This window comes from Strigops habroptila, chromosome 5, assembly GCF_004027225.2.
Source record: "Strigops habroptila isolate Jane chromosome 5, bStrHab1.2.pri, whole genome shotgun sequence".
Classification (NCBI taxonomy): domain Eukaryota; kingdom Metazoa; phylum Chordata; class Aves; order Psittaciformes; family Psittacidae; genus Strigops; species Strigops habroptila.
In genome coordinates this window covers 70,894,312-70,907,655 of record NC_044281.2, presented here as the reverse complement: position 1 = coordinate 70,907,655, position 13,344 = coordinate 70,894,312, and the positions used below count along the sequence as shown (strand labels likewise).

The window sequence follows — 13,344 nt, the reverse complement described above, 5'->3', positions numbered from 1 at the left end:
CAGGTTGCCTCCTTTGTTGGTTTGGCCTCAAGAGATCTTGTCGTTGTGATAGGGTTTAAGCTTTGTGAATTGGTTTCCCAGTGGGAATGGGTTGCATCAGAAAATGATAGCAAAGCTCTTGCAACAGAATCAGGACAGTGGTTGTATCTTTCTAAAGGTGACTGCAGCAATTAGAAAGTCGTACAGAAAGACACTATATTTCTAAACCTGTAGAAATAGAAGCACGCATTTCATGTTGTGTCTGCTCTTTACTTTTATTTCCCATTTTTCCATAGCCCTATTGCTCCCTTCATCTTCACCTGAAGGTCTCAGAGAATCCCTATACCTCAGGAAACATCGCCAGCCGAGACACTGCCCCTAGTATTATTGTGGCATCAGGTATGAAACATTTAAAGATTGCCTGACATGATGTGGAAACACTGACAAAATCTTGAGTTTGTGATGGGTATGGAGGGTGTTGGGTGGCTTGTGGGGTGTCACACCACCAGTGTTGGGAAGGAAGACAGGCTACCAAATGGATCTTTTACATATATATATATGTTCTTCGAGCTGAAAGTCTTTCCCTTTTCTATTCTTCACTCCCCCTCCTCCCCCTTTCATTTTCGAAACCTAGAAGTGCTATAATTGCAAAAGGTAAATAAATACATTTACTCACCTGAATTGCTGATTTTACTGTTTTTTAGACTTTAGCATCATTAATCAATGCTCATCTTACAGGCAATATAGGCACTGAACTATCAGACAAGGACATCAGCATGTTTGTTTCTTCTGATGCTGGGAACACTTGGAGACAGGTAAATGACACAGAATCACAGGTTTAAATCGTAATCATAGGAAATTGTGATCAAAGTAGGTTCAAACTAATTTTTTTTTTTAATTTCTTTTTCTATTTCTTTTTTGTTCCTAATTTTTATTTCTTTTGGTTCAGAGTAGCTTTTTGCAAATCTTTACAAAAAGGTAAGCTTCCCTTCTGAGAGGTAGAGAGATGCTCAAACAAAAAGGCTGAATATGTTGTTAGATTTTATATAACTGAAAATTATTTTTATAATTCTACTCAGAATTTTACTTCAGTTTAACCCTCTAGCTAAAAGAATAGGTTAAAATATGAATACTAAGGGGAGAGAATGTGTTTGCTTTTACAGTTATACATCCCTTGTACCTACCAAACCATTTTTCTCTTTGTCCATTATTATACTTTCCTAAGAATCAGCAGTTGCCCTGGCCTACCTTCCCTCACTCTGTGTTTCTTTGGACAACTCAATTTAGGTGGATCACCTAAAAGTTCAGAGTCCATATAAACAGATTATGTTGCCTTGCTTTTAAGCTAATGGAGGAAAAGACAGAATTCAGTTCGTCTTGTTCCGAAGCTACCTATCTCTCCATTAATTGTGGAAAAAGACTGGATGATGAAGTTAAATCAAGTTCCTAATATTTAGTGGAATCACTTGTTAACAAAACATTCCTACTCTTTAATGTGTTTATCCTTAGAACAGGAAGTTCTATTATTCATATTTTCTGAATGGGGTATCAAGTCATGGAAAGAAAGAGTGACTTTCTCAGACAAATGCTGCTATACAAACTAGAGCAGGTGTTTGCAGAAAGTTAATTCAGAAAAGACACAGGAAAAGCAAATCTTTTTAAATATTTGATATTCCAAGAATCTAATTATTTTACAGTGTTTGTCCAGCCCTCATTTTTCCATCTACATCACTTACGTGAGATAGGGCCAGTTATGTGCAAACAAATTAAGTTCTTCAAACAAAAATCTGTCATTGAAAGAAGAGAAGTTGTTGATCCTTTCAAAAATTTGTTTTTCTAACTTTGTCAAGCAGAGAGGGAAAAAGAAGCCCCCAAACAATAAAAAACAAAACCCAGGAATTGTCTCTATACAGAATGTCTTTTTCTACTCTGTAAGTTTCTTATCACTTACCTCTCCTCCGTCATGCTTGTGCTTAAAGAACTATGACATTTTCTTGATCCTAAGGAAAATAGCTTCAAATATATGCTTTTTTTCCCCAGATCTTTGAGGAAGAGCACAGTGTTCTGTACCTGGATCAAGGTGGAGTACTGGTTGCCATGAAACACACATCTCTGCCTATCAGACATCTCTGGTAATGGCTCCGTGTGTGCTGAATGTCTGCTGTCCCTCTTTCCAGGTGCCAGGAAGTAGGCAGTTAGGCTGCATCCAGAGTTTTCTACAGCTGCAATCTAGAAAATATCAGTTAAGATACTGGCAAAGATTAACATAGATAAAGCTAAGAAATCCCGGCAATTCCAATTTACATAGTTTCAGCTCAGCCACATCTGAGATATTGTCAATGTACTTCTACAGCTTCCCTGGTTTACTACAACTTGGCTTCTTGAATTTGGTTGGTAATGTTGTGTGTATTTGGATTATGTCTTTGTCTCTTATTAAGTTACCAAAGTACTCATTATTTTCAAAATTATTGATAAACTTGTCTTCTATGTGGCAGGCAGCACTTATGAACCAGAATTTTGTTGAATAGATTCAGGGCTATATAGCCAAAACCACAAAAGTGTCCCCTCTAGTTAGCACTCTTGAGTTTGTGTGGTGAGTAAATATAGTTTGTACTGTTCGGCATTAATTACTTCTGCTACAGTTGGTGCCGTATCAATATCTGCAACACACAGACCTAAGTCTTAGGAAGAGATGAGTGGTTCCGAGATTTCACTTAGACCTACCACTGGGAAGACTGCTGGCAGAAGAGGCAAACATCTTGTGCTCCAGAAATCTAACCTCCTTAAAATGTCTTATGTTGGGATCCCAAAAATAAGATGCTCAAAATCACTTGTGTATTTAAAAAAAAAAAAAATACTAGCTAGCCCTAGACTACATTTTGCCCTGAAAGCATCAATGACCTGATTTATGATGCTTCCCAAACCCATAGTTTTTTAAAGGACTAAAAATGCAGCATCCAAGAATAGAAGCTGCTTTCCACTTCTCCATAGCAGCTGCAGTGGACTAGAGAGTCTCCTCAAGTAAAGTTGGAGGAGAGTAACAAAAGACAACATTAATTCTGCTTTCTCCACTAGGTTAAGTTTTGATGAAGGGAGATCTTGGAGCAAGTACAGTTTCACATCCCTCCCACTGTTTGTAGATGGAGTTTTAGGGGAACCTGGAGAGGAAACTCTCATCATGACGTAAGTGAGCATGCCATCATGCTGCTGTTGATGGGAACTGCATCATAAATATCCTATGAGGGTTTCTTGTAACGTAATAGAATTTTTGGTTAGGGACCAAACCAAGTACAGTCTGAAGCCAGGAGCATGCAGACTTCTGTTGCTAAATCATCACTGTTTAGCTGTGGTATGATTGAAGGAATGACAACATGGTTCCTTGCAAGCTGCAAAACATTATCATTTAGCTTATCAGCATGAAACCTGACTCCTCATATTGAATGTGATTTAAAGCAGAATTACTCTTGACAGATGAACATTTGAAAGAGAAATCATGGGGTATTTTTATAACTGTGCTTTTGCTGCTACTTTCTTTAAAAGAAAAAACAAAACCTGAGACACAGAAAAATGAAGACATTCTTTTGTAAAAATGAATGACAAAATGTTGCCGGGAGCAACTAATGAAAAATTATGTTTAGTTTCAGTGTGGTATGCTGAGTTCTGCATGCTGAATAAATCTGGATTCACCCTGCCAGAAACTGTGACATTTTACCTGAGATCAGATTTGCAAAAACAGGAGGAAAATTCACTTTTTGTCTGTAAAAAATGGACCAAGCTCTAATAAACAGAATATGTGGCTTGGAAACTGACCTGAGTTAATAGAAATATATGAAGAATGTTCCCTTCAGGTTCTGATTTTAATTTGTGTGGAAGGGATTCCCAATGCTTGTAATTGAGATATCAGACTCTTATAGGTATAACTGTCTCCAGCCCCACACCAAGTCTTCTCTGTATGGTCATTTTGGGTATTGACATAAGTGGGAGGATCTTGATCCACAGAATAAAAGCTACATACAATTTTTAAGAGGGCTGTAGATATTTAGCAGCCTAAGTTTTACTATATCAGTCAAGGGAAAATCAGTGGCACTCCTAAAGCAATTAATCTCTGTTCGAAATTTGTGAGTGACTGTATCTCTGTGACTACCAGACTTCATCTGGTGCTACCTTTTACTATATGCTGTTTCTGCTGTATTCTGTAGAGTGTTTGGACATTTCAGCCACCGCTCAGAGTGGCAGCTGGTGAAAGTAGACTACAAGTCCATTTTTGATCGGAGGTGTGAAGAAGAGGACTACAGGCCTTGGCAACTCCATAGCCAGGTAAAAAGCAAGGAGAGTGGGATCTGACCTGAAGTAGCTAATGATCCTACAGTTAAAGAACAGCGTGATCCAGTGCCTTTTGCTGTTTGGTGTATCGGATTGTCCCTCACAGTGGGTCTGTTTTGTTTAATATGTTTGTGGGCCTCAGATTGCACTCTGTGAGCCCTGAAGGATGAACAGCTGTCTTCTGGGTTTTGTTCCCAATGCAGACAGTTAGCTCAGACTTATCCAGAGCTGAAGAATGCAACAACAGCAGAAGCACTGCCACTGAAAGAGTCCTGAACTCCTTCACTCCTACATCTCCCATCCAATTTCCCCATCCTTACCTCCCTTCTCTTCACTCCATCCTTCTGTTGCCCTGTCGTTTACATCCTGGATGCAGCTGCTGCATCACTTCCAGAACCATTTCTTAAATGCCCAGCAAGGTAATGTGCTCTGCACAGTTACTGCACCTGCCTTGGGGCACCTTCCCAGCTCCACCAAGTCTGACACAACAGCTTGTGTTATATCAGGTTAGAATAAAATATAGCCCAAATTCTGTGATTATATAAACACCAAAGGCTTCACTGAAGTCTAAAGCAAAACACCCATTTATATCATCAAAGGTTGTCTTTCTGTATATATCTTGCTGGGCAAGAATTTAATAATGAATATGAAATGAAAGTAGCTTAACTCAGACGAGCTGTTCACACAAGGCACAACTCCACACTAAAAATACCAGTTATGACTTAGATCTTTAGGTTTTGAAAATCTGTACAGCTTCCTTGAAATTCAAGGAGGCACAGCATTTTACACCAGTTGCCATTTGAGCCCTTCTGTTTTATGGGCAAATCAAAGCCATGAAAAGATTCTCTTTCCTACAGCAATTTTAACAGCATGAAAGGTAACAAGTGAGACCCCACTGTATTTTGTTCTTTACTTTCTTGTGCTTGCATAAGTAAAAATGCCAAGGATTTTGCACTATATGTTTGAGGATGTTGGCTTTGAAGCTTGTAGAACTATTTTTAGGAAGGCTGCTGTGGACTCCTGCCTTTTCATTTTCTTTCCATTGCGATTGCAAGGCTCAGCATTGTTCCCTAGATGGAAATATTTAGCAGCGTACTAAAGATGGAAGTGAAAAGACAGGGAAGTTTTAGCATCCACATAGCAAATCACACCCTGATTAACTGAACTCATAGTCCATGGAAAGTATTTACATATACACATATAACTAGTTTCTGCTGAACTAGTTATTGTCAGAGATCAGGCCAAGGAAACAGACCTGCTCTGTGTCTCAGATTGCAGAAGGATCATACCGTGTTTTCAGTTGCTGTGAAACCTAATCTATAAATGAGAAATGGGCCTGGATCAATTGCTCATTGGCTTTGGAACAAATTCAGAGCTGAATCAGATACGTAAGTAACCTCAGATCATTTCTTAAGTGTGTATTGGAAAAGCTGTTCTAGTTTCAGTTAAAGCTTCAGTAGCTTTAATTAGTTGCCATATACTGACATGGCATTTGACTTCCCATCCTCTTCCCTTGAGTCACAGCTCCCATTGCACAGGCTTGGAAAAATGGGGTGATACAAATAGCCTGGTGGGTGTCAGAGAGATATTTTTGGTTTTGTTTCCAGGGAGAAGCTTGCATCATGGGAGCAAAAAGGATCTACAGGAAGCGCAAGTCAGAGAAGAAATGCATGCAAGGAAAATATGCTGGGGCTATGACCTCGGAGCCATGTGTGTGCACAGAGGCAGATTTTGACTGGTGAGCAATAGGCACAAGAACTGTGTGCCTTACACCACACCGATGCAGAGTTCACTAGAGAGGCTGTAGCCTTGCAGAGAGTAGAAATTACTAAATGTGTAACTGGCCAAATAGATTGCTCCCTGATGGCGCAGGTATGTCAAAAGAAGGAAAGGTGGAATAGATATTTTTAATCTGCTAAGGCTGCCACAAAATTGATTCTGAACACACCATTTTCCAGGTCACATCTGAGCTCTCTGCAGCATTAAGATAAAAGGTCCATTTAGCACATCTAACCTCAGCAATGACCAGGGGTGGCTGTGAAAGCAGTATGCAAGACACGACATATATAGTGTATGTAAAAAATAAAAGAAATTCTTCATACATACACACACATATATGTATATACATGTAAAAGTAAATATATGCATATGCAAAATAGGTCTTCAGCTTCTGGAAATCAAGTATTAGGTAATTCCAGGGTAAATTGTTATACTTGGACCATCATGTTTGACAGTACGATTTGGGTTAATCTCCTTCTGAGGCATTTTCTCCTCTGCTGCATGCTGTGGGAAATGGAGTCCATTGGTGAGCTATGAATGGAGTGATAAAATGTTCAGCTTCTAGTTTCATTTCAAGATTCCTGCCGACTCACAGCAATTTGCACAAAAAAGGCAGGGAACCACATTATTGAAATCTTTCTACCACCTGTTTTCTCCAAGGCCGAGACAGTGCTGAGTATCTCAGAAGAGAGAAATGGTGGCTCTTTGGCAGTGCTGATAAACCCCTTATGCCTCACCCAGCTAGATCTGTGCCATGTTATTAATTAAACCCAGAATTTGTAGCACGCACCCTGAAGAGGTTCATCTCATAAATATTTTGTTTCTTGCTATATGAGTCCACACCAGGACCATGGAAATCTACAGTGTTTCTCTTCTCACTCTCCTATAACTGTAGTTATATCAATTTTTCCATGTAAAATCATAGAATCACAAGAGGCTTTTCCATGTGACAAAAAAAAGTAAATCTTCTTGCAGCAAAGAATAAAAAACAATCATGCTTGGGCACCGATACTCTGAATATGGTTTCCAGATGATTTCCCCATCTTCCATTGCATTCTTTGTTAGGGAGAAGATACCTTAGTTCTGTGTGTAGTTCACCATTCAGGTGCCAAAGGTCCTGGATTTCAACTGTTTAACATACCTCTAGCAATGTAAAAAAGATAGCAGCCAACCAGAAAATAAGCCACGTGAATAGGAATAACATTCCCTAAAGATTTTGACCCTCTTGTAGAGCATACAGTACAAAGCTGTGCCAAGCTCATGCCAGGCTCATGTGCCAGGCTCAGTAAAATAACTAATGGAATTGACTCATGATGGTTAAACCCATTACACTCTTAAGGGACACACACTCATGAAACACTTCTGATAAAAATAAAAGAAGTTCCTTCCTGAACTTCTCTCTCTCTGAGAATATATGTTTTTATTCCATTAAAATTGATTGTGTGGTTTGTTACTACAAAACTTTGTTGCTAGGTACAGAACAAAAGTACCACGGTGACATTTTCTGGGGGAAACATGCTTTTATGTCTTTTACATTCATTTTAAGGAAACTTCCTCCAAAAGGTCTGCTGAGTTGTGACAGAATATCTAACAGAAAGCTTGGATAGTTGTGGCTGTATGGTACGTTCTCACAGTTTACATACACCAAGACCCATGAAATCTCTTGGAAGAGGTAGAATTAGGAGTTTGTGGTGAAAGTAATCTTGTTAAAGATTTGCCTGAGAAAAATATCTGCAAAAATACTGCAGATTTCTGTGCTGATCTGACTGATAGAAAACCTTACTGACCTAGGAGGGCCTTCCTCCTTCTGATGGAATCAGTTGGGGTTTTTTTGTTGTGATCCCCTCCAGTTCTCTCTGAGCTCTGTTGTTCCTGCAGTCCTAAGATCTGGATTTTTACTTTATCCATTTCAGCTTCCTTCCCCACCACCTCTGAAGAAAAAAACCTGAAACCTTGCTTTGAGCATCCAGTTCAGACATATTTACCAGCAATATTCATCGCTTATTTATCTACTTAATAAAGCGAGGAGATATTTTGACGTAGATTTGCCTGAGACGGACAGAAAAGCCACAGGGAACAGAACACAGAGGTTTATCAAGGAAGGAGAAAAGAAATGGCAAGAAAAAAAGCAATTCCGTTGGGTCTACTGAATTTATCAGCCCAGTTTTATAGTGCTAAAAAAAGGCAAAGCTGCTGCTGTACTGGAGCATTCAGTGCCTGCCTTGTTGAACTCTGCATTAGGCTTCACTGCCAATGCACCCTGCAGAATATGGTCCAAAGGGGCATTTGGAGGAAAATCAGTGAAGGAATTCTTGCTGTGGAAGGATGTCATCTGTGGGGTCCTTCCTGTAAAAGGAAGAAACACTTTCTCATCCTCACTCGTGACATTTCAGCAGTGCTTTTGAGTCCTCTAGCTCTCTTTTTTTTACTGGGCGGGGCTTTTAACTGAAGGACATTGAAGGGGACATGTATCCGCCAGGCAGGGAGAAGCCCCTTAGATTACTGCACTTGATTTTGCAATCTTGAAATAAACTGGGCAACTTTTTATATTAACATCAGTGGTTATAGGACCTGGCATTGTTATTCTTGTTAATCCTACAAGTGCTTTTTTATCAGTTCGGGGGGAAAAATGCTGGTTATAAAAGATATAAAGGTTTTATAATGTTTTTTCTTCTTGTGATACCATAAAACTCCAGGATTGATTTCTAATCTGTATTCCATGGTAGTTCTCTCTCAGATAAAAGGGCATAGCAACAAAACTGAGTGACATCAGAAATCATTGTACTTTCTCCAGCCTTGGGAACCTGAACTCTTCTGACAGCAGACATCTCTTATCATGGGCTAGAACCAAAACTAGCTGGGGACAGGACTGAACCGCAGGTATTTATTCTCCATGCAGGGCTGAGGCTCGCAGCCAGAGGGCAATAATGCTTCAGGAATAGGGTGGAGTGGAGCTGTGCAGAATCTCTCTGCAAATCTGTCCTAGCAGCAGCCTGGAAACGAGAATGTCCTTCTTCATTTAATTGATTTGAGTAAATGGATGATACCATTACTTGTGTGTTATTAAAGCATTAATTTACCAGGTTTCCTTACATTGTGTACCTTCCTGCCGTTTGAGCATTATTGCAGCAATATCTCTTCAATAGAAACACTTCCTAGACGCAGATGGAAGTCTTTGGTGATGTTCATCCTTCAGCTACCTGTCTCCCAGGTCCTTTAATAGAAACTTTCAGTAGTTGTAGTTTCACTACCATCCTTCCCTCTGAACCCTCTGTCGTTAATACTGAGGGCTTCTTCTATCAGTATTCCCATATCTCACCTTCATGGGACGTATGAGCCTTTTGATACTGGTTCTAGTGACTTTTTATAGCCAAAGTGGCAAAAATGAGCCTTAGTGCTTTTGAGAATCAGGCCTATCTATTTCATTGATGATATCAGTAAGGATCTGGTGAGCTCTTTTTTTGTTATATTAAATAAATGAGGCATTTAAATGACAGGCCTGTCTACTAGGTTTAGTTTTTATGCTAAAACACCAGAGTCCTGCATCATGAGAAACTGTCCCAACAAACCATGGGGAGGCAGAAGGCAGAATGTGATCAGATTCTTTTGGCTTCATGTGTTGCTACTCATCATGTCAGGCAAGCACCAGTTCTGAAATACACACACTTTTGCACCCTCAGGTTAACTAACTTTGTTTATCACTGAGGTAGGTTTGGTTAGCTAATGAATATTAATTCTAAATGAATTTTTAGTTCATTTTGAATGCTTATGGAAAATGCAGATTCACCATGCAAGGTCGATGGTGTATCTCTGCATCTTTAGAGCCCTAGATATTTACCAGGCATGGATTTACTGGAAAGTTTCTGGGGATTTTAGATTCCCTATTAACATAAGCTGGTACAGGTTGACTCCTAATACTTTGATGCAACTATAATCATATGTCTTCATAGATCCATAATTCAAACTGCAGTTCAATCCATCCTTCTCTGTGATAAATCCCATGTTAGATCCCGTAGAATTGGGAAGCAAGCACAGCTCCCCTTTAACACAAATACACACTTGCATCATAGTTCAGTATTAGACAATGATATTAAAAGAATAAGAAAGTGGTAAGACTTTTCCACAGCTGTGGCCAGAGTTATTTTTTTCCACAAGTGCTTTTTGAAACTGCAGGACAAAGGTGATTATAATCACAAATACCTCAATTTACCCCATTCAATGTCTGAAAAGTTCAGAAAGCACAGCATACAAACCAGCAAGTAGCATTTTCAGTTTCTGGCATAGCTGATGTTAAGGTGAAGCTGCTAGTTTTGAGGGAGTCCTGTTGGTTGTGTGTTAAGTCACACTTTGATTTTTAGAAGGTATGAGCTTGGCAGTCACTCATCTGACTTGACTTGTTATTTCTGCATCTTAAAATAGCGGTATTTTAATAATTTCACATGGATTTACAGTTCTTCCATGACATTATGTTTTTAAGGTCTGTATTCAAAGTACAAATTTCCTTAAGGGATTTCTTTTCCTTTGATTATTACCTGTGCTGCAAATAATCTTAGATAAGGGAACTTACCATGCACTTTGAGCAGGGATATAGAACTTCTGGAATGAATTTATATCTGTCTCTAATTACAAAGAAGGACTTGCAATCCTCCTTGATCAAGACAAGTAGAATTCCAGTTTAAACCAGTAAAAGTGGCCAGGGTAAAACTGTCATCAGTGAGAGCCACAAGATAGTCTGCTTCATGCTGACAAAACAATCCCTGCTGGTAACTGCTCCACTCCTTTTTTATAGGCACATTAACTGTTTCACCTGACTTCTTTTCAGGCAGGCACAAAATATCATTACTATATGCAAATTCCAATTCCCAGTCACCAGGCAATGACTCGGCTAGCTGATTGCAGTCTAAAGCTGATGCTTTCCCTGTCTCCAGATTTTGCTATACTATGGCAGTCCAATTGATGCTAATGCTTGTTGATTGCTACAAAGCCTGTTGTGCCAAATTGTAAGCAGCAATTTGTTGTCAGCATCAGTGTTCTGCATGCACCAGCCTGTAGCCAAGGAATTCATTAGATTCCAAGGCTGTGGAGGTGAAGGGTGGCTGGTGCATCTGCAAAGAGATATGGAACAGCAATTGATGTCATTTACTGGGATGATGTTTCTGTAGGGCCTTAATGAGCCAGATGATTTGCAAGCCTGAAAACAACACTGTGAAACTTCTGTGCTTAGAACTATTTCTGCTGTGAAAATTCCTAGTATTTCATTCTCTTGACTTTGAGAATTATGGTCCAACAAGCTTAGCTAAGTCAAACTTGGCTTGTCCAGATGTGCAGGTACAAATAGGAACCAAAATTATGGCACGAGTCTAGATGCATGTATAGTAAGAAATCACAGAACAATACTACTGCATCAAATTGGACTGTGGCACTGATCCCCTCTGAGACAGATTTCACTGTATCATTTTGTTTTGTTTTCACCAAACTGATCATGGAACATTGTGTGTGTCCAGCATTGCAGCTTTTTAATTAGTGACAAATGATAACTTCAGAATACAGTGCTGCAGAGTGTTGACAAATGAATTACAAAAATACAGGAGTCCCACTTGTACGTAAATACTTGTTTTCTCTAAGCAAATCAGAATGGTATTATTCTTCATTATAAAGTATATTCTGAAGCTATAGTGTTCTCATTCCAACAAAAATGATTGGAGAAGCGCATGGCAGTGGGAGAATACGCTGGCTGATGCTTGCAAAGCAATTAAGCAACATTCAGTCACTAGCATATGAGTAAATATATTGATAAAAATTCAGTCAAAAAACTGCAGAAAAGACCATAGCACTCATGCAAACACCAGTTGCCTCATCCTATTCCCCTCTCTGGTTCATCAAGATGAAATCCCATTTGTGGAAAATATGTGCACTATAAACATACATACAGTATTGATTCCACCTTTGCCTGGTCTTAGACACCCAGGTCTGTCCAGTATCTAGCCCTTGAATGCTTTGTCTTCCCGTTTGCTGAGAACTAGACATCTCCAATTGCCTCATGGCAAAACATGACATACGCACATGTAACAGGTCTCACGAACAGGTCCAGATGTATATGGCTTTACACCAGTAGCCATTCCCCCAGACCTCTTGGTCTCTTCAATAATTAATTCACAAACCTAGTATCCAGCCCTGACTTACGGCCCCAGCAGCTAGCTTCCAAGTCTTTTATTCTACTCACCGGCCTCTCCCATTGATGATCTGGTAGGTCTCAGCCTGGTCATGAGCTGATGGCTGTCCTGTGACAACCCTGGGAGGAGTTGGGGTAGGGGCTCTACTGGCTCCTATCAAGTTATTGGGTTTCCTCCACCTCCTATTTTCCTCTCTGCTTCTTTACATATACAGAGATGACCCTACGATCACATAATCTCATGCTGTCCTAATCCTCATTTCCTAGAACATCAAGCTACTTCATACCAAAATATTAAAGATAATCATCAAAAAAAGTGCTTTACAAAGAAGTATAATTTTAAGATCAAGGGTCATGTTACAACTGGAATATTGGAATGGAGTTGGTAGACTCTGTATAGCAGTTCTCAGAAATGACATCCCCTTGACTTCTCCATTATGGGCTACGGAGAAAGCTTAGTAAGAGGAGTAAAAATTATTTTCAGCCAAACAGTCCTCATTACTCAACAGCTGGAGAGTAAACCCACATGTGCAGGGAATACTGATTAAAGAGGGGTTTTGTTCATTTATTTGTTCCACAATAACAATTTTTATAGAATCTTTGTTTACCTGGAATCAAAACCCAATTTGGACAGTTCTTTAGTGGAACAAAGTTAATTTAGTCGTAGCTAAACCCAAATTGGGACAAAAGATTACAGTTGACTCAATTGTTTCGAACACCATTTTTGGTAGCATTTCCTCTTCCAAACAAAAATAGAATTGAAGATTGCAGCCTTCTTTTCCATTACCAAATACACTGTCAATGCCTTCAGCTCAGAGCTCTCTCAGGGCTGTAAATTTTCCTCTACAGCTGATGTGATATAGTTTCCAAATACAATTAACTTTTTAGCATTTCAGTTTTGTAAGATATGATTGAACTTAGCTTAGATCTCTAACTTTTATTATATTTTAGTCTAGAGTTGAACCCGAAAAGCACTGTTAGACTGCGGAGGGAGAATACTTCATGCAATAGCTCACAAACTACCTAGTCTGATTCTGCTTGTTTTTACCGGGGCATATGCAAGGTAACTCTACCACCCCCAAAAAAGCTTA

General features: G+C 39.3%; 1 protein-coding gene across 4 annotated transcripts in view; it reads left to right on the top strand.

Moving 5' to 3' along the window:
* Positions 1 to 13,344, top strand: part of LOC115608805 (VPS10 domain-containing receptor SorCS1) — a 288,946-nt gene that overhangs the window by 236,943 nt on the left and 38,659 nt on the right. For all 4 annotated transcript variants that reach the window (XM_032919968.1, XM_030488155.1, XM_030488153.1 and 1 more), the window contains exons 11-16: positions 276 to 378; positions 718 to 794; positions 2,020 to 2,111; positions 3,055 to 3,162; positions 4,179 to 4,296; positions 5,910 to 6,040. In XM_032919968.1, coding sequence (XP_032775859.1) covers positions 276 to 378; positions 718 to 794; positions 2,020 to 2,111; positions 3,055 to 3,162; positions 4,179 to 4,296; positions 5,910 to 6,040 — 629 coding nt within the window. The remainder of the gene's footprint in view (positions 1 to 275; positions 379 to 717; positions 795 to 2,019; positions 2,112 to 3,054; positions 3,163 to 4,178; positions 4,297 to 5,909; positions 6,041 to 13,344) is intronic.